At 38.7% G+C, this 22,341-nt stretch overlaps 1 protein-coding gene across 1 annotated transcript; it reads right to left on the bottom strand.

Annotated features, from left to right (window-relative positions):
• Positions 1–553: 553 nt before the first annotated feature.
• LOC132153081 (solute carrier family 15 member 2-like) lies at positions 554–9,914 on the bottom strand. The gene is made up of 23 exons (XM_059562265.1): positions 9,509–9,914; positions 9,012–9,052; positions 8,628–8,715; positions 8,364–8,505; positions 8,042–8,134; positions 7,797–7,896; positions 7,349–7,439; positions 7,141–7,218; positions 6,529–6,611; positions 6,339–6,422; positions 6,163–6,252; positions 5,415–5,459; positions 5,007–5,042; positions 4,328–4,416; positions 3,852–3,933; positions 3,606–3,731; positions 3,129–3,296; positions 2,979–3,025; positions 2,704–2,811; positions 2,525–2,621; positions 1,820–1,963; positions 1,646–1,750; positions 554–1,563 (listed from the first exon to the last, which is right to left on the bottom strand). Exons 1-23 carry the CDS (start codon positions 9,522–9,524, stop codon positions 1,357–1,359), a joined length of 2,160 nt encoding a protein of 719 aa, XP_059418248.1. The 5' UTR covers positions 9,525–9,914; the 3' UTR covers positions 554–1,356.
• Between the last annotated feature and the right edge of the window lie 12,427 nt (positions 9,915–22,341).

Genomic DNA, 22,341 nt, shown 5'->3' with positions numbered 1-22,341 from the left:
TAATTTGGCTCACAAACCCAACTGCAACTGTCCAAAGGACACGTCTTGTTACAGGTACAATGACTTGTAACGATGTCAGAGTACAACCCAAGGTGAAGATGAATCAAGAAGTGTCAATGAACTTCAAAGATCGGGTCAGTGTGCACATCAGGAAGCAGAAAGTCCAGGAACCTCAGGAGGAGGAGCTGGTTGGCACATTTCCACCAATGACATGCTCCAGTTCCTGATACACCCTGATGTCATCACTCAAGTTACAAGGCTAATCATGTTCCAACAAAGAGAACTTCATTCTTAACTTGTTCCAGATGAACAGTATTTTCATAAATAAAAGATTGCATACTAATTATTAATTGAAACCAGTAGTCTTTTTTGTACACATCGGTTTTCAACAATGTTTAATACTCATGTTTTTCAGACCCAAAATAACTGATGTAAAACACAAAGAAAATTATTTATCAGTCAAATCGGGTGTATAAATCTAAACCCTTCGGAGAGGAATGTCTGTGATTGTAGTATACATTTTTTTCACAACATTTTCTTAATTAACTTCAAATAACTTAAAGCCAAATTTAATCTTGTTTTTTTCCTCATAATTATTGTTCAAATTGTTAGGTAAAATAGCTGTTGGTGGCAAATCGTGCGGCAATCTTATCTGGTGTAATTATATGCATTATATTATAATTACATCACATGACCCACACATACACATGACAACAGACTAGTTACCAATCCTGTTCAAATTAGTACATGAAATTACAGAGGTCCTATGATAACGAATTTGAATCGTGCAAGACTGATACACATTATGTACAAATGTGAGCTTAAAATTGTGCAAACGGCATTAGACAATGATATTGAAATTTATACACATACACATTTTGGGGTCAGTAAGATTTTTTAATTCAAGTAATTATTTTATTCTGGAGTAATAGCTGCTAAATCTTCAGCTTGGCCATTGCAGGCATAACAAATTATATTTTAAAATCTATAGTAATTTGTTTTTCCTGTATTTTTGATCAAATAAATACAGCCTAACTTCAGCATTAGAGACTTCAAAAACAAAAATCTTACAGACCTCAAACTTTTGAAAAGTAGTGTTCATCACATTAATTACATTTTATAACTGTTCAGGTACTGTAAGGTACCATCTAAAGAGCATTAGATTAAGAATTCCTTCAGCGAAGCAAATTTCTCTTAATTCAGTTAAAAAATGATCCCTGAGCAGTAGAGCTCAGCATCATGTCACAAAAAGGTTCCAAAATAAATTACCGGTAAACAGTCTGATGTGAAAGAAGTGGATAAGCTTATTGGCAATTAATGGATCTGAATAGTTCATAACAAAACCCTGTCATTTTGCTACATCTTGGTTTGCTTTGGCATGTCAGTCAAGGAAACCGTCTCCTTTATCTTACTATCAGAACTTTTTACTTTCTCATCATCTGTGTCCTCTCTGAAAGTCTTGTCCAGCTGGTCTGGATCCACATAAGTATAAAAATAGGCCATGATGGAGAAGATGATGCTGACAGCCACCAAAAGCCCAGCAAAAAGGATGAACTCTGTCCACTGTAGATTTAAAAACAGTTTGTCAGTACAGGATCTCTGCATTTAAACCATTCAGGTTTTTAGAAGTAAGCCCACTGCCTACCTGTTCCATCCCAGCCCCCTCTGCCACGATCAGTACAATGACATTCCCAAATGCCACCGTCATAAGCCATCCAGCCTGGAGAACAGACTTCATGCTTGCCGGTGCCTGTACACAATAGCATAAGAATGAGAAATTTATGGACACAAGTTTAAATTACAAGGCATCTTGACTTACCTGTGAGTAGGAGAACTCCAAACCAGTGATGGAGAACATGACTTCTCCCGCAGTGAGGAAGACGTACTGTGGAATTTGCCAAGTGATGTGAATGTTGTTGGCTTGGATATCCTCCATCTTCACGATTGTTAGACTGTCGCTTTTCTGCGGAATAGAACCATATGAGCGTCAAGAAATTGATCCATAAAAGCAGTCAAATTTTTGATTGTTGTGTTGAAATACAATATTGTTTAAATGTTTGGGGTTGGCAAGATTTTTTTATTTTTTGATGTTGAAAAGGTATTTTTGTGAGAAGAGAATCTTTGATGAATTGAAATAAAAATAAAAAACAGCATGTATAAAAGCCTTTACTGTCCCCTTTGATCAATTTAATGCATCCTTTATGAATAAAATAATTCAATTCTTTAGAAAAAGGTAGTTAACAAGTGACAAGTGAGTGCTTAAAGTCATTACTATCTATTTGATGCAAGTGGACTTGGTACTAAAACATTTCAACTGGCTATAAAACTGAATGCTGCATGAAGTAAATATTTTGTAAGTGAAAATCTCATAGACCAGCAAAAATGGCCTGTAAAAACTTCAGCCATGTTCTCATTGAGTTCAGCACTTACAAAGTACATTACACAGTAAACTATATCTTAAACTTTGCAGTACAGTAAAAGTTGCGGTAAAAACATTAACTAGAAACTGAACTCTATCATGTACCTTTGAGAGTATGACAGTGTAAAAGGCACCAAAATCAAGAAGTCCCAGGTCGATGTGATATTGGTTGGAGTTTGTTTTGCAAACAACTCCATTGTATCTGAAAGAAGAGTAAATGAAGTGAAAAACTGTGATTTGAAACTATATGGATAATGAAACTGATGAAGACCTAAAATACTCACTCTCCCCTTGGTAAACTAATATTTTGAGAAATCCCATAATTAGCAGCTGCATAAAATTCATCAGTGCCAACGGTTATGTTGATATTCTCTGTGTGGGTATTGATAAACCTGCAAAAGACAAAAGAGTACTGAAAACGATTTCAGATAATGGCAGTTGTTTTGTTAAAGGTTAGCTTGAAGGTATTGATAATTGCAGCAAAACAGTCAAGTTGAATAGAGCTGTTAAACAGTAACTTGAAACAATATAAAACAATGTTCTGCTAGTAGTAATTTACCTTAGATATGCATCCCCGGTTTCAGACTTGGTGATGTGATCTTTCACCTGTATTTAATTTAATAATGATTCAAATCTTTCAAATAGTGTATATCCTGGTATAATCTTTGCTGATGAAATCTGAAATAAAATTTCACATCCAGGTACTCACCAATTTGCACACAATGTCACCAGTTTGTGCAGTGTGCAGGAAGAGACTGTAGGCAGTCCGTTCTGTGAACGTGAGTTCACACTTGGATTCGGCTCTATTGTGAATGACAGTGACTGTGTAGAGCTGGGATTGGCCAGTAAGTGGAAGACTTGTGTATCCCGAAGGATCCTGCATGACAAGAATGTCTTCAATCACAGCTCATCTGATCAGAATTCACAGTTGCAACAATATAAAATCATATTTACTCTTAAGTCCTGGGTAATGTCAAGTGATATTGATATATTCAGGATCAGGATTCTTTGATCTCATCTGTGAATTTTGATCAATTTAATGCATTCTTGATGAATATAAGTATTAATTTAACCAAACTTTTGGAAAAAAGTGTATTATGGTAATTTACACAGAAGAATACATTATTTATAAGTATGATAAGTATGGATGCAATTAAATGCACTCGCGTTTTCTGTAATGATGTACCTCATTTGGTTTAAGTGGATTTGAGAAGACAGTGTGTCCTTGAAACTGCACGGTGACATCTGAATCCATGAGATTATAAACCTGAACAAGGCTTTGTTTGGCAGGAGAAGGCTCCACAACAGTTTTCTGGCCAGAGAGATGAAATGTAACTTTCAGTTCATGTTGACAAGCTTTAAATGACTGCTTTTATTGGATCCACAGGAGATCTTTAGATGCAATATAATCTATTTTTGAAAATGTACATACAATGACGTTGATTTCTACGACAGTTGCAGCACAGAATGCAAGCGCAGCAAGGATCATGCCTGCAGCCATCTTCCTTAGTGGACTGAAAATGAACAAGACAAATTGGATAACTTGACACAGACAAGGTTAATAAGTAATCAAACGAGTGTCATGTTAATATAAATAATCTTTATGCCTTATGGTTATACAATAACATTTTAACCTGGTCTAATGTTTTGCCCCATAGACGTTCATTGAAAATGCATTACTGTAAGCATTATTTTGTTTATAATTGTTCATTATTTGTAATTTATTATTGTGTGTACAACATCTCTTTATGGCAGTACTTCAGAGTGTGTATGTATGTAGATTGGTATTTGAAGATAGACAGGTATTGAAAAGACTGAAATATATATATATATATATATATATATATATATATATATATGTGTGTGTGTGTGTGTGTGTGTGTGATTGTGCATTTACATAACACTCACGTGAGTTTGATCCGGCATAGTCCTATCAGCGGGTATATGCCCATGTCAAAAATCGGAATAAACACCAGGATCAGCAAAGCATTCAGCATCTTAACAACATAGAAACACACACCCACTAAATGACACTATAACCATAACATGCAGAAAATACATTGATTATAAAGGTGATAATCAAATTTTGTTGCTTAGGTTTTTACAACCTGTCATAAACTGACTGGTAATTTTTGTATGACAGTACAACAGAGCAGCAGGCAGCAAATTTAGAGCGTCAGTAAACCCTTTTTGTCAAATGAACCTGTATAACCTTTAACCATGTATTTAGGTATCATTTCAGTAAATATAATCAATAATAAATCTAATGATTTATTTTGTATATACAAAGCTAAGTGTTCAGTAGGCTATAAGAAATAAGGGATTTGTTATTTTTTAAAAGATTAAATTAAAGAGTGTTAAATTATGAAAAATCAAGCAAGATAGAAAATTCTGAAAAAAAAAAAGATTTAAATGATTGGTAATGTATATTTTTATTTTATTAAAATAAATTAACTCTTTATGCCAGTCTTTAAACAAAAATTATATAATTTATATAACGAAATAATAAAAAATGCAGTTATGAACACCTAATGTAAGTAGTGTAAGTATGTATGTCTCTATATGGCGATCATTCTGTTCGTCTCACCTGCATTTGATCAGGCTTTAGTATGAAGCCTCCACCCTGTAAAACAAATTAGGAACTCATTATTCAGATTTTTAGCTAAAAGAGGAAACGTGAACATTTTGCTGTCATCTTTCAGAAGTAAATTATCTTATGGTAATCTTCAATTTCATATGAATTTCTACAAAAAATGCTGCAATAAAAAGTTAGATATTTATAACCTTTGGATTCAATAGTAACGATGTCAAAGCCTTTATATTGTTATCAAAAAATGTGATCAGATCACTTCCAAGGACATCATGTTATCTTACTTCACTTGCCATATTGCTCAATTACTTGTACCAAAATAATATTATGAAATGGGGCGTGACAACTTGATTTCAATAAAATATTAATGTATTTCTGCTGAAGGTAATTCAAGAAAGAACTCACAAAATCCATGTTCATTCGAGTGGCTTGAAGAGTCCAGCGTGAACCCTGGAATAGAACAAAGAGAGGTATTCTTAATAAACTCATTTTTGTTCTCATTTGATAATTCTCTGATCTAGGGATGCACAATTTTGACAAAAATTATTATTATTATTGATGATTATTCCCTTGAAATTGTAATTATTAATTACAATTTACACTGAATTGTTTATACCATTGTTTGAAGCAACTGCATGCCATATTTTTATATGAAAATAAAAAATATGAAAACACTAACTGAAAAACTTTAATTGCTTTTCTATAGTATTAAGCCTTAAAAGTCAACTATTCATTGGATTGGTTTCTTCTTTAAATAAAAAAGTAAAAAATATGCATGGTATTATTATAATGTTATGCTAAAACAAATTAAAACAATAAAAAACAAACTTAAGCATGCAGAATAACATAAGTGGATTCTGAACAATGAATTGAGTCTCTGAACTTTTACATAATTGTGGCATCCGTAATTGTAATCGTGATTAGAAGTTATTGTTTAATTATTGATTAATTGTACAGCCCTACTCTGATCCTTGAACCGGTTCCTTACATTATGTCCAGCAGACATAATTTCTGATATTAAAGGAATTCATGATGGACATGAGGAATCAATACATTTGCATTTGTGGATGTACTGTCCCTTTAAGAGAAATACTGCGACTACAATTTGAGTGTCAGTGAATACAAAGGATATCAACTGAATATAACCTTTTACCTGCTGGTCAAAGAGAGCCCAAAACATAGGCAATGGAATATAGAGAACCAGCACCCTGAACACCATTTTAATTTCCTGAATGAGCCGCTTCTGTAAAAACAACAGACTCATGATTTAACAAGATGAGCAACACATGATTTCAACTTGATTTGGTTTGTACAGCAACTGAAACATACTGGGTACTTCTCTTCTGCCCAATCCAGCCAGTGACTCTTTTTTGGGCTCTTCTTGGAATTCCTCCATCGATTTTGTATAGCAAACTTGTAAAAACAGAGTAAAAAATGACCGTTAGCCTTCTTTTCATCCTCCAGACTCTTCAGTAAAATATTAAAGAAATCTGTTGAGCTGTTGACAAGATTTACTTACCCCAATACATTTGCAAACACGCACCAGGACATTTCCTTCTGGAGGACTTTTCTTATATAGCCCACTTCCAGAGATAAATACCACTACAAGAATAGGTGCAAAGTTAACAACATGCCTAAAATTAAAGTAAGGTAGATAAAGGGACCCTAGCAGTGATGTAGAAATAGTATGCTCTTCTCCAAAGTGCAATAATAATCAAATATGTATGCTATAATGTTTTTGCAAAAAAATATTTCTATTATTTCTTAATTTTAAAATGCAGTCCTTGCCGCTATATATATGCAAATGCAAAGACAATAATTAACAATGTGTCCAAATCTCTCCAAATACTTTATGGATCCACTGTATGTGTATATGGTTCATCCAGTTTCCAGGCATAATCGTTTGTTTTTCCATTCAGGATTCATAGTACAGTGAATGGGGTTAGCTAACGTGTTATCATAACATACTGGGATTTCCGAATAAATCGCTAGGAGTTAAATATACATGCTAAAGTTACATTCCTACAGAGAAAAGTTGGTTTCACAAATACAATCCCCATTGGATTATCAATTATTCCCAAATTCCTTCCATTTTTCCACCTCAAACTTCCAGAATTGAGAGGAACCTCACCTAAGGCAATGACCATTAAAACCGCAGGAACGCCAAAGGCCAAGGCGTAGCAGTCTCCTCCAAAGCACTTCACATCACCTGTTGAGTTTTAGAGTAATGATGAACTAAGGTTTCTCTAATTGGCATGATAATCACACTTTATGACCACTGTATACTTCTTTAAAAGATAAATTGTAGCTTTATCAGTGAAGCTTATCTTGAGGCTAACCTCTTAGTATTGGCGTGACAATGGTGGACAGGACACTTCCAGCATTGATTGACATGTAAAAGATGGAGAAGAATTTTGTCCTCTCTTCTGTCTGAATACAAAAGGGTTAAAAGAGGTTTGATATAGTGAAGATGCATTCCTAAAAATGTATACTCATAAAACAAAATCACAATTTTAGAAAAAAATAATAATAATATTGATAGCATAAAAAACACTGAATATTTTGAATGTCTAACCAGTGTATTACTTGTTATTTTATATTAGGTAATGTAATTTTTTTCCATTATTTACTATACACCAATTTGGCTCAATCTCAGATTTGACTGTGCTTTAAAAAAAAGTTGCTTGACTTTTTTGAAATATGAAATTAGCAAATTTTGAAATGTATGGATTTTGACAGGTATAAATGGGGCCACTGTAACTGAAATCATTTTATATTGTGACTTACATTCTCTTCATCAAACTGGTCACCACCAAATGCTGCAACACATGGTTTGATCCCCCCTGTCCCAACAGCTATGAGGACCAGACCAAGCATTGACAAAGCTCTACAAGGAAAGAACAAAATGCTATTTTTCCTTTTTTTCTCTTCAAGAAACTAAATATTTACTTCTCTTGAAACTTGAAACAGATTTACTGTGCGGTCTCACAGCAGTGTGCTACACACATTTGCTGGCATCAAAAGAAGCTTACATATGAAGAGTGCTGTCCCCCACATCAGGAATGGCACCGACGGACTTGATCACATGGCCAATCACATAGACTATAGACAGATAGATGATGGTTCTGTGAACAGAAAAAAAGTTTATTTACAAATCAACTTTCCTATAATTCAGCTATTAATTACAGACATTAAGTATTAAATACAACACTGGAGGCTGTATTACAGAAACGTATCCGAATTCTTAAGAAATAGAACTTTTTCAAATCTTATGTAAACTTACCATGGTTACAAATCAGATATGATAGGATTCTGAGTTAGGCTGTTTCTGTTATACAGCACTACGTGACTTACTTGAACTTCCCCAACCATGAGTCAGCTATCACGGCCCCCAGAAGCGGAGTGAAGTAACACAGGCTTGAGAAAGCGTGGTACACAGCTGTAGAAAGATTCTTGTCCCAGTTCAGGTAGTGGATGAAGTAAAGTGTGAGCACCGCTGTATAAATGAGATGCATCCAATACATTAATATATTTGAAAAGTGATATTACAGAGATTTTCTTTAAATGTGCAAAAAAAAAAACAACAACATTTTTGCAAACAATTTTCAATTTAATTACCTTTCATTCCATAGTAAGAGAATCTTTCACAGAACTCGTTGACCACAATGAAGGCAATGCTAACTGGGTAGTTAGTGGCACATAATTTCTGAAAGCAAGCAAGAAGCATTTGACTACAAACAGGCTTGTCACATTTACACTGAAATAAACCAATAGATAATTAACAATATCCTGATCATAGCATAAATCTTTTATTTTATATGATAGTCCATGTCAAAAATTAACCAGGAATCAAGGCAAAAATATCACAGAATGTGACAAAAATGCTCCCATGTTGAATTCCTTTGCATTGGCTTTAGATACCATCAAATACCTGTATTTCCTGTCTACCTGAATTTTCTGAAATAAATAGGCTAATAATACTAATAAAAGTTGAAAACTTACAGGAGAGCGTGGTCCTTTTCCATGATTCTCTGCATCAACATCTTTGTCTAAAGCAGAAAAGACAATGAAACAATTGGGTAAAGTGTGAAATTTGAAATCTGATATAAAATCAAGCATGATGTTGATCAGCTTTTAAAAGTTTTATCCTATAACCAACAGAAACAAAAAGGCCAGATCCTGCAGTGCAGTTTTTATTTGTTGAGGTAGCATGCAGTTGATAAAGCCCCATTAAGTCGCACACATTTCCACTGCATGCGTTCTTCATTCCTGTCATCGATTTTTTTGGCAATGCATCATATTTTCGCATTGGCATTCTCAAATACGTGATATATAAATTCGCAAAGTTGGTTTCCACGAAAAACATTAACCTTTACAACAATTTTAGACCCTAAAAGTTGCAAAAATTCTCAGTTCACGCCAATTTACAACAACACAAGTCCTTTTTTTTTTTTTTACAGATGTCACATCGAAAACATTATTAAAACAGTCCTCGTTACCCTTTATTTTCCCCATGTCTTCAGTGAATCCAAGTGTGTATTTGGACGCTCAACATCTGTTATTGGGTTGGATTCCTGCACGCGTTCAAGGCCGTCCCTGCACAGAGAGTGAACACTCATCCGCCTCACGCTGCTGTTAAAGCTGTTTAACCTTCTCGAGTTAATGTTCTACTTCATGACAAAGAAACTCCGAACCGGGCGGGTCGATGTGCCACATGATGAGACCCAACACATGCATCAGATTATGTGGTTTACACACATAATCGACACACTCCTAAACTGTTAATATATAAACGAACCCTGCAAGCAAACGAACGGAAGCAACTGACCGAGAAAAAGTTTTGTCTTCGGTATAGATACAATGTAGTGTCTTTCCTCAAGTTATATTTCAGGCTGTGGTAGCTACATGTGCCCTAATTAGTATAGCCTACTTGTGGCCCCTTCAGTGCAGCACCCACTTCTTTCTGTAACGGGCGGAGCCATTTCAGCATCTAACGGACTCCTGGCGGTCAGACAAACACAGTGGACAAGTTAGTCTCCAATCAAACAAATAATAGTAAGGAAAGTAATATTAAAGATAATTATATTTTGAGTAAATATAAGTGGGGAAATTAGGATAAAAATAAATATTTCTAAAATAAGAAAAAATGTTTGGATTTGTTTTTTTTTTAGATTTTATTATTATTATTATTATTATTATTATTCAGGAAGGACGCATAACATGGTCAAAAGGTACAGTAAAGACTTTTACATGGAAAAAAGTAACTGTTACAATTGTTACATTATTCTTACATTATAAGAACTTTCTTATTTATCAGTGAATCCTACAAAAAAAATGCATCACAGTTTCCTCAAAATTATTAAAAAAGTGTTCAACATTGATAATAATTAGAAACGTATTTGAGCATCAAATCAGTATGTTTGAATGATTTCTGAAGGATCATGTAACACTAAACACTAAAATTCAGCTTTTCCAAACACACCAATAAATAGGCTACTGTTTAAAATAAATTAAAAAGAAAAAAAAAGTTGTTTAATACTGCAATAATATTTCCGTTTTACTGTAGGCTATTCATCAAATAAATGTAAGCTTGGTGCAACTTTCAAGTCTGACTGTTAGCCTCACAAAAATGTCACAGAGAAATAAATGGATAAATTATAGGCCTATACAGTATATTTAAATCCACACATCATTGTGGAATATATGTACAATCCTTATTTAATTTTTTTCTATTGTATTATAAAAGCAATCAGTGAGGATTTTGAGTAGATCTGATTAAAGGCTCATAAAGATAACTGTAAAGATATTTGAATAGCAGGTCGCTATGAACAAGGCTGTAAAGTTTAAAGGTCCTCTGGTTATTTTCTATAAAGATTTAATGTGTCTGGGAGAGAGAGAGAGAGAGAGAGAGAGGCCGGCTTGTAATAAATGCCTTTTAAACTAAGAAAAAACATTTTTCCTATGGATAAATAATATATCAGAATAACTTTGCAATGAGCACATTCAAAGATGTTATGCGCATGTGCCCTCTGTAGGAAACACACTGTAGCTAATTCTCTCTAAAACAAACGTTTGTGTCTGTTGAACGTGTGGTTGCCACAAGCACCACTAATAAATAAATAAAACGATCTGTAAAAAAATTATAATTCAGAACACAAAGTTCGTTAACGTAGCCTACGCACAAGACCGCGTCTAAGAGCGGTGGGGCCCTTCAAAATATAAATAAATAAATAAATACATTTTCTCTCCACCATTATTTAAAAAACCCTTATTCGAATGTATAACTTAGCCACTTAAAAAAAACTGTCGCTGTCAAGCTCCAAAATGACCAAAATCACCACAATACAAAAAGTGGTCCATGCACCTCGTGAAGTCTTCTGAAGCTCTAAGATAACATTGTGTAAGCAACAGAAACACGCCATTCATCACAGCTTAGTTTTCCTTGGGGATCTAGAACGCGCTTGACTCTCGTGCACGCTCCGTTGAAGTGCTGTGAGAAAGAGAACGAGTGTTGTTGTGAGAACGTGCTGTAAAGCAGGTTCATTTAGGCTTACTGTACTTCAAGAAACAATCAGTCTAGTGCGGTTGCTTTCTCTATCATTATTGTTGTATTGTATGTATATTTCTGTTTGTGTTTGAACTTTTCTGTGTTATGTATCAGTTGTTGTATTCATAAAAACTGACCAGCAGATGGAGACAGTGGCATTTCAAAGACGTCCTGATAATAGAAAATGGAAAGAATTTTGACTGATGGGTTTGGTACTACAATGTTAAATAAAAGTTCAGATATTTAATACAAATGTTCTTTTGATTATCTGCAGGATTTTATAGCAGTGGGAACATGTGACTATAAGATTGGACAATGGAACTTGTCACATTTGCAGTGTTTCCACAACTTTCCAAATGTACACATTTAGTAAAGTTTCCTACAGATGTCTTAAAAATATCTTACAAATTTCATAGCAATGTTTTAAGGCCTAAAGGGAAGGATGGAAAGGCCACTCATGTCAGCCTGCCAGACGCAACGATGACTGAAAACACAAAAACAACAGTGTGGCCATGACAGGGAGTAGTTCCTCTTCAGGAACTCGAGCTGCGTCAAACAACGCTTTGGGGAACACGCTTAGCGTGAGCGACTCTGAATATCGTGTGTAATCAGTCCAATGGATGAGCGTGACGTCACAGGCGGGGTGACGTAAGCGTCCAGGAAGCTATAAAAGCACGTGCCGCGCAACTGGCGTCAGCTTCGCGTCTTTCAGCAAGCGCTCTGTGTGTGAATGTCACTTGTTTGTCTTGTGAGTCTTATTTACTGTTGTCTGTCCAGTTAGAGCTCCAAGTCATGCCGAAGAGCAAGGCGAAATCAAAACATAGTGAAGGCGATTCCAAATCACGTTATAGGTTGTATGTTCCTCCCTGCCCACGATATATAACGCGTGGGGATACACACAGCTTATGCATGGTTTGCCTGGGAGCGAAGCACGCTGAGTCGGCTCTCGAGGGGCCGACTGTCCGCACTGTGATCGAATGTCGGTGCGGCTGCTTCGTTCCTGGAGGGGCCTCTTCGAGAAGGGGGCCTTCGCCAGCGTTCCCCGCGGTGCTGGTCCCGCTTCTGCCGAGGCAGAACGGCGGCTGCACTCGTGGGGTCCGCAAGTGGATTTGGTGGAGGGAATGGAGACGGGCCAGTCCCTATCTCCTTCCACTTCCACCAGATCCGGCGCCCAATCTCTGGAGTCGGAAGCACGCTCTGCGGTTCCTTCCACCCAGGGAGAGGGATCGACGCTCCGCCTCTCTTCCTCCGAGGAGGTCGATGTAGAGTCTGTCGACAGGGATTCGCCACCCCATTCGCCGCAATATGAGGAGCTCTTGGAGATGGTTACTCGCGCGGTGGCCAAATAAAGCATTGAGTGGCCCGCCGAAAAAACGCCCCGGCATTGCCCTCAAAGTCACTCAGAACAACATCGGCTTTGGTGGGCAAAGGGTATGCTGCTGCAGATCAGGCTTGTGCGTGTCTGCATACCATGGCGGTGTTACAGCCGTACCAAGCCGACCTGCTTAAAGAGCTAGATGAGGGAGAGGAGATCAAGTCCCATGATATTTCAGAGCTAAGAAGGACCGCTGATCTCTCCCTCTGCGCCACCAAGGAGACAGCCCGAGCGATTGGGCGGTCCATGGCAGCTATGGTGGCCGCGGAGAGGCACTTATGGTTGACCCTGTCTGATATGAAAGAGCGGGACAGGGTCTGCCTTATGGACGCCCCGATCCAGCTGACTGGCCTGTTCGGCGACGCAATGAATTCTGTCGTCGACAGGTTTCAGGAGGCCCGCAAACAAGTGGCGGTGTTCCATAAGTTCCTCCCTCATCGCTTTCTTGGGGCATCTCGTATCGCGAGGCCCAAAAACAGAGCGTCGCTCCCGGCCGAGGTCTTCTAAGCCTAAACAAGATCTTAGGGCAGTCATAGAAGCCAAGAAGTCCTCGGCCAAGAAGCCCTGATGCCAGAAGCCCAGGGTTTAGAGGGCAGCCTCTGCTGGGGTAGAGCGGTACAAACCGCAGTACACGGTGCCCGTCTCGCCTCAACGCCCTCTGGGGGCCGATCCGCCAACCCTGCCAGTGTTCCAGGGTGCAGCGGTCCCCAGCAAGCATCGTTCTCAGTATATTCCTTGAGTAGCGGGGCTGAGACGCTCGCTGCCCCTGCGGGGGCCTCTTACACCAGAAGTCAGTCTCGAGGGACTGATTCCCTTAGTAGATTATTTAGCAGCATGGAAACTACTGTCAAATGTATCTTAATGGGTCCTGCACACAGTGTCTGGTTATGGAACAGGAAGTGAAAACCCTATTAGAGAAGGAGGCCATCGAGGTGGTCCCTCCTCAAGACAGGGAGTCCGGATTTTACAGCCGGTATTTCATAGTTTCAAAGAAGGATGGGGGGTTGCGTCCGATTATAGACTTGAGGGTCTTAAATCATTCAGTTATGAGATTGAAGTTCAAAATGCTCACAATCAAGCATGTTGTAGCTCAGATCAGGTCCGAGGACTGGTTTGCCACAATAGATCTCAAAGATGCATACTTCCACATATCCATCCTTCCACAACACAGGAAGTTTCTGAGGTTCGCTTTCGGGGGCGAAGCTTACCAATATCGAGTACTTCCCTTCGGCCTTGCACTCTCACCCCGCACGTTCACAAAATGTGTAGACGCGGCTCTGGTCCCCCTGCGCATGCATGGCATCCGCATTCTCAACTATATCGATGATTGGTTGATTTTAGCTCAGTCAGAGCAGGTTGCGGCTGGGCATCGAGATGTCGTTCTCGCACATATGGGGGTGCTGGGTTTGAGACTGAACGCCAAGAAGAGTGTACTTTCTCCGGTTCAGAGAACCAGCTATCTAGGCGTAGTATGGGATTACTCCGCGATTCAGGCACGTTTGTCCCCTGCTCGTATCGAGTAGATCCTCATCTCAGTCGAGAGAGTCAGAGAAGGCCAGTCACTTACTGTCAAACAATTTCAGAGATTGTTGGGTCTTGTTGTGTCCAACGTGATACCTCTTGGCCTGCTGTACATGAGACCCCTACAGTGGTGGCTCAAGACCAAGGGATTGTCCCCGAGGGGCAATCAACTTTGCACTATCAAGGTCACACGGCGCTGCCTCCGTGCCTTAGACATGTGGAAGAAACCTTGGTTCTTGAACCAGGGCCCGGTGCTGGGAGCTCCTTGTCGCCGTGTCACAGGGAGGTCTGCGTTCGCGCCCTTTGTACAAGCTGGCGCACCAGATCCTTGTGTGGTCCCAGAGCAAACTCCTCTCATTAAGAGCAGTATATATTCCCGGGAAACTAAATATGGGAGCAGACATACTGTCAAGGCAGGGGCCAAGGCCCAGGGAATGGAGGCTTCACCCAGAGGTGGTGAAGCAGATATGGAGAGTGTTTGGCAGGGCTCAAGTAGACCTTTTTGCGACTCAAGAGACATCACAATGTCCCCTTTGGTTCTCTCTATTTCATCCAACTCCTCTGGGACTGGACGCTATGGTACAGACCTGGCCAAGGCTTCGTCTGTACGCCTTTTCTCCCTATTGCTCTGCTCCCGGGAGTTCTGGCGAGAGTATGCCGGGACGGGGTCCGTCTGTTATTAGTAGCCCCGTTCTGGCCGGGCCGAGTATGGTTCGCAGACCTGGTCTCGCTCCTCGATGGCTCTCCATGGGAGATACCGATCAGGACAGACTTACTCTCACAGGCGCAGGGCACGATACTTCACCCTCGCCTGGAGTTGTGGAGCTGTGGGTGTGGCCCCTGAGGGGGCACAACTATTAGCAGCTGGTCTCTCAACCAAGGTTGTTGAGACCCTCCTCCAATCCAGAGCTCCCTCAATGAGAAAACTGTACGCCCTGAGGTGGAAACTCTTCACCTCATGGTGCAGAGACCGCCAGCTAGACCCAGCAAACTGCCCAGTTGGTACAGTTCTGGAGTTTCTACAGGCCAGGCTCTCTGCAGGGTTGACCCATTCCACGCTGAAGGTTTACGTGGCAGCCATTGCGGCCTACCACACCCTTCTCGATGGTCAGTCTTTGGGAAGACACCCCCTAGTTACACGTTTCCTACGCGGTGCACTGAGGCTGAGACCTCCAGTACGGTCCCGTATTCCCCCATGGGACATGGTTGTGGTGTTAGAGGCAATGTGCAAACCCCCGTTTGAACCCATTCAAGATATTTCAGACAGACATCTTACGCTTAAAACCGCCTTTCTGTTGGTTATCACCTCTCTGTGGAGAGTAGGTGATCTTCAGGCCCTCTCTGTGGCCCCCACTTATCTTAAGTTTGCACCTGGCATGACCAAAGTGTTCATATACCCTTGAGTGGAATATGTTCCTAAGGTTCCCTCTGTTACACCACGACCTGTAGTGCTGCAGGCCTTCTGTCCTCCTCCCTTTCGGGAGCCCGACCAAGCGAAGCTAAATTGTATGTGTCCAGTTCAAGCGCTGGACGCATACATCCACAGAGCTGCCCTGTGGAGACAAACTGACCAATTGCTTGTATGCTATGGTCCCCCCAAGAGGGGTTCTCCTGCTTCTAAGCAGACTATTAGTCGTTGGATAGTCGAGGCTATCAACGCCACCTATGAGTCCTCTGGTCGTCCCCCGCTGTCGGGAGCCAAGGCTCACTCTACTCGGGGTATGGCGGCTTCCAAGGCCTTCCTAGCAGGTGTATCAATGCTGGACATCTGCAATGCTGTGGGGTGGTCCATGCCTTCTACATTTGTTAAATTCTATGGTCTAGACATGCCAGTCACTCGAGGCGCTTCTGTCCTCTCGTCCTAAGCTGTGCTCTTTGGGTACACACTAGGCAGTGGTTTGGTAGTCTGGCGGCGTTGGTACTCGTTGCCCAAAGCGTTGTTTGACGCAGCTCAAGTTCCTGAAGATGAACGTCTCTAGGTTATGTATGTAACCCTAGTTCCTTGAGGGAACGAGACGCTGCGTCCCTGAGCCATACCCGGCACCCCTGCCGGCGCTTGCTGGTACTCGAAGCTGACGCCAGCTGCGCGGCACATGCTTTTATAGCTTCCTGGTCGCTTACGTCACCCTGCCTGTGACGTCACACTCTTCCATTGGACTGATCACACACGATATTCAGAGTCGCTCACGCTAAGCGCATTCCCCAAAGCGTTGTTTGACGCAGCTCGAGTTCCTGAAGATGAACTAGGGTTACATACGTAACCTAGAGACGGTTTTCTCCATGTTTCTCGAAGACTTGAAACAAAAACATAAATCAGTGTCTTTTATCAAAACAAGTTACATTTAGAGGAAATTTGAGTTGGCAAAAAGTTTAGGATGTTTATATAAAGAAAAAAAATCTTAAAACTTACACTGATCTACTCTTAGTATACATAACACAGAGCAATTAATTGAAAAACATGTGAAAACCTTGTGTTTTGCTGTTTTAGTACATTTAAGATAGGATAGGAGAAGTAAGTATTTTAATGTGAGAAAATGATACACAACAGCTTTAATAAATGTCTAGCGGTCATCTGTATTTTGTCCATTACACCACCAGATGGCATTCTGGGATTTGTATTTGGCTGCTTTATCTGACAAAGCGCCAACTTACCAGTACACCTGTAGACATGGTAAAAATGTGTCCAGTTTCATTTTGTTTTCCTTGCTTATTCACTGTTACATATCAGCCAAAAAGTGAACAGCAATTTTCTTTATATGTTGTTGAAATGTTTTATTCTTCTCTGATCAGAAATGAATCCGAGATCAGGGCAAGACAGCAGCTAAAATTCCTTAAAAAGCATTATTTGAAGAATACAATATTTAATAGCAATATTTATTGTTTTGAGAATGTTTAATCTTTCAGATGCTGGCATATATTTACCATATATGAGAAGCAGAAATACAAATACTTCTCCATGTGTGTTTTAAGAGGAAGGATAAAGGATGCACTGTGTCCTGGTCATAAAACATAAATGAGTGCGCTCTGCCTTCTCTTCCTTTTCCCCAACATGCTCTTGATTTAAACCGTTATAGATGGAACTGCTGTGGTAGATAATGGGAGTATTGTGATTTGTTTTAATTCAGATCGACACAAAAGATGAGTTCCCAGAGCAATGCAGTTTTTTTGGGCTTGTTCTGGCTGCTTGCCCCATGCTTACTCTGATCGATTATTAAATCTTCTCAGCCCGTGACCTCCTGGGTCAATAAAGACCTCAAAATGGCCACACTGGCTCAAAGCCCATTTCATGCTGTTTATTTGTCCACGAAATGACTATATTTAACAATAGAAGAAACTGCCAAATTCAACAAACATAATTCAGAATCTGTCTGAAATTGCTATTTTCTGATGGTTTTATCATTCTACCATCATGCGAAATGCTTATTGTTTTAAGAAAAGTGATCAGACTCAGTAAAGTGTTACAAAGAGCTTTGTGAAAGACAACTGTGACCTGAAAGACATTTGAGACTGCTAACTGGGGATTTCCTCAGTAACACGAATACTTTGGAACAACTGTGGCAAAATACTAATTTTTTTTTAAATTATATGTTGAAAACAGTTATGCTGCTTAATATATATATACAGACCAAAGGTTTGGACACACCTTCTCATTCAAAGAGTTTCCTTTATTATCATGACTGAAAAATACTGAAAATATATGGTCTGTACTATATATATATATATATATATATATATATGATAACTCTGTTGTAAAAATAAAAAAGTCTAATAATAATAAGTCTATTAATTTCTTTAAAAAATAAAAATAAATAAAATAGAAAAATAGTTATGCTGCTTAATATATATATATATGACTATATATATATATATATATATATATATATATATATATATATATATATATATATATATATATATATATATGACTATGAAAATTGTAGATTCACACTGAAGGCATCAAGGGCTATTTGACCAAGAAGGAGAGTGATGGGGTGCTGCGCCAGATGACCTGGCCTCCACAGTCACCGGACCTGAACCCAATCGAGATGGTTTAGGGGTGAGCTGGACCGCAGACAGAAGGCAAAAGGGCCAACAAGTGCTAAGCATCTCTCGGGGAACTCCTTCAAGACTGTTGGAAGACCATTTCAGGTGACTACATCTTGAAGCTCATCAAGAGAATGCCAAGAGTGTGCAAAGCAGTAATCAAAGCAAAAGGTGGCTTTTTTGAAGAACCTAGAATATGACATATTTTCAGTTGTTTCACACTTTTTTGTTATGTATATAATTCCATATATAATTCCACATGTGTTAATTCATAGTTTTTATGCCTTCAGTGTGAATCTACAATTTTCATGTCATGAAAATAAAGAAAACTCTTTGAATGAGGTGTGTCCAAACTTTTGGTATGTACTGTATATATATATATATATATATATATATATATATATATATATATATATATATATACATATTTGATAACTTTGTTGTAAAAATAAAGAAGTCTAATAATAATAAGTCTATTAATTTCTTTAAAAAATAAAAATAAATAAAATAAAACCCTTGCTGACCCCACACTTTGAATGGCAATGATTCTGCACTAAAATATCTAGTAGAAGGGTACCCCCCTCCAAAAGAAGAGCAGTTACCAAATAAGGGTCAACTCGACATCTTTGGACGTTCCAAGGACATTGTGCAACAATCCCATCTTAGGAAGACATCAAACAGCTGAGAAAAGATCAGTTGTCTGGTCAAGGGGCTTCATTTTTAGGCAGAGCCCCAAATATAGACCATTTAAGGGACAAAGTTTAACATTTATTCTAGGAATATCTTAGCCTCTTGCTTTTGCTGTTAAACAGCACCTGCAACCAGTCTCTTTGATTTTAAATTATATCATGTATATATCATATATGCATATTTATCTGCATCATCTTTTCCACCAAAGGCTTCCAGTGTTATTTCAGTGTATTAAAAAAGTGTGCCTCAGTTTGACCTCTGACCCTCAGAAGCAGATCATCACATTAAATTTCATCACTTTATTAGCTTCTCCTCTGGACTATTTTTTTTTTATTAAAGACTTTCCATCAAAGGATGCTTGTGAGTAACACAGGTTTCGGGATCAAAAATCTCTGACCTGGTCAGGGTTTGGATTGCAAGTGCATCCTCCTCTCCTTACCCAGCAATGCTTTGGGTTTTGAGAGGCTTTTGGCTTAAAAGACATGCATGCATGAATGGTGACATTGTGGCTGTAGTGTGAGCTGAACAATGAGAGCCCTCACGTTGATCTGTGAATTTAAGCACAGAACAGTGCACCAGACAACTGAATCTGTTGTCTATTTTAGGCCTGCTAATACACATCAATTCTGTTAAAGTACTTTTTAATGTTGTATTCAACTCTGTCATAATGTCAGTCAAACATCTCTTCAGTAAAATGAAATGCATTTAAGATAAAGATAAAGCAAACTAGCTTGGAGAACTAAACAGGGCTTGGAATATAAATAATTTTACAACATTCCATTAAAAGTAACACATTTTATTTTTTTAGGGAATAATGCAATATTGTAATGCATTACTTTTAACTTTCCCCTAACACTGGATATCACTTATTCATACAGGGGTCACTTTGCAATGTTAATATTCATGTCATTGTTTTGTCAATTATCAAATGAGACCATTTCAGTTTCTGATCATCATATCACACTTACAGAGTTCCAGATGGCTATTAACCTAGTCAATCTGATATCCATCATTACACAGCCAACTCTTTCCTCACAGTTCACCCTGGACTTAATCCACAGCCTGACAATGGAAAGTATGTTCATTAGTGTGCTGAGATCTTGGAAAGCATTTAATTCTTTTTTTTTTTTTAAGTGTGGTGTTTGAACAGGATCTCTGGGGGGCAAAAGATTCTCTTGTGCAGAGTCAGTAAAGAGGAAAACATCTTTGATAGATCACAGAAAAAAAATGCTTCTGTCCCTAGTGCCATTTATATTTTATAGTATTAAAATTAAAAATGACAACTTTAACAGGTTTTTACTGGCTTAACGCCACTGTTTTATATATATATATATATATATATATATATATATATATATATATATATATATATATATATATATATATATATACAGTACAGACCAAAAGTTTGTACACACCTTCTCATTCAAAGAGTTTTCTTTATTTTCATAACTATGAAAATTGTAGATTCACACTGAAGGCATCAAAACTATGAATTAACACGTGGAATTATATATGGAATTATATACATAACAAAAAAGTGTGAAACAACTGAAAATATGTCATATTTTGTCATATTCACTCTTGGCATTCTCTTGATGAGCTTCAAGAGGTAGTCACCTGAATTGGTCTTCCAACAGTCTTGAAGGAGTTCCCCGAGAGATGCTTAGCACTTGTTGGCCCTTTTGCCTTCTGTCTGCGGTCCAGCTCACCCCTAAACCATCTCGATTGGTTTCAGGTCCGGTGACTGTGGAGGCCAGGTCATCTGGCGCAGCACCCCATCACTCTCCTTCTTGGTCAAATAGTCACTTGATGCCTTCAGTGTGACTCTACAATTTACATAGTCATGAAAATAAAGAAAACTCTTTGAATGAGAATGTGTGTCCAAACTTTTGGTCTGTACTGTATATATATATATATATATATATAAAATAATCCTTACATTTATATAGCGCTTTTCTAGGCACTCAAAGCGCTTTTACATAGTCAGGGGGTATCTCCTCATCCACCACCAGTGTGCAGCATCCACCTGGATGATGCGACGGCAGCCATATTGTGCCAGAATGCCCACCACACACCAGCTTCCTGGTGGAGAGGAGACAGAGTGATGAAGCCAATCAGTGGATATGGGGATTGTTAGGAGGCCATGATGGTCAGAGGCCAATGGGCGAATTTAAACAGGGTGCCGAGGTCACACCTCTACTCTTTTCGAAAGACATCCTGGGATTTTTAATGACCACAGAGAGTCAGGACCTTGGTTTAACGTCTCATCCGAAGGACAGTGCTTGTTGACAGTATAGTGTCCCCATCACTACACTGGGGCACTAGTACCCACACAGACCACAGGGTGAGCACTCACTGCTGGCCTCACTAGCACCTCTTCCAGCAGCAACCTAGTTTTCCCAGGTCTCCCATCCAGGTACTGACCAGGCTCAGCCCTGCTTAGCTTCAGTGGGCAACTGGTCTTGGGCTCCAGGGTGATATGGCTGCCGGCGCACCAAATCGGCATATTAAAATTATTTCTAATGCATTGCATTATATGACAGAAAATGGCATGGTACTGTTGGACAACAGATATCCTAGAATCCAGGGGTTTAGGATCTTATTCCCAGCAAAATTTCTGGAATAATCAGTGGTGCTTTGCTTGTCAACTCCACTTTCATGCTATCCTCCTGTTCCATCATTTCTCTGAGAGAATACAGAATTACAAGGCAAGAGAAATAATTTGGATGTGGATCTAATAAATCCTCAGCAAAAATTTTTTGTAAGACTGGAATCAAATAATTTGCTCCCTATATACGCATCAGCCAGTCCTATGAATCACTCCCATTCAACTACATTGTACACAACTAACTATAGAAAGTGCTCATTATGGACTTTTCTTTTGTTCAGTTTTAAACTAGGTCTTAAGTTATTTAAAGATCAGCATTCAAAGTTCTTCTTCATTCAAATTTAGAAATAAATGTGGTCAAATGATTAAGGCAGTTAACTAATAATACACATTACCTGTATTATTTAATTTTTTTTCTACTGTATCTTAATGAATAAGCATGCTTTTTTCACTCTTATTTCTTAAATAGGGTGCGCTACAGAGCATCTGTAACAATACCTTCGCCACAAGGAGCAGACGAATAAGAGACAAAACAAACAGACTG

This window comes from Carassius carassius, chromosome 11, assembly GCF_963082965.1.
Source record: "Carassius carassius chromosome 11, fCarCar2.1, whole genome shotgun sequence".
Taxonomy (NCBI): Eukaryota; Metazoa; Chordata; class Actinopteri; order Cypriniformes; family Cyprinidae; genus Carassius; species Carassius carassius.
This window is presented reverse-complemented; position numbering and strand designations above follow the sequence as displayed.

Bases quoted from the DNA above. Each gene is read 5' to 3' on its own strand.
- LOC132153081 (XM_059562265.1), bottom strand. The intron at 8,716-9,011 runs GTAAGTTTTCAA...GCTTGCTTTCAG, and splicing joins GAAAAGGACCACGCTCTCCT to AAATTATGTGCCACTAACTA. The intron at 7,440-7,796 runs GTAAGTCACAAT...TTTTGTATTCAG, and splicing joins ACCAGTTTGATGAAGAGAAT to ACAGAAGAGAGGACAAAATT.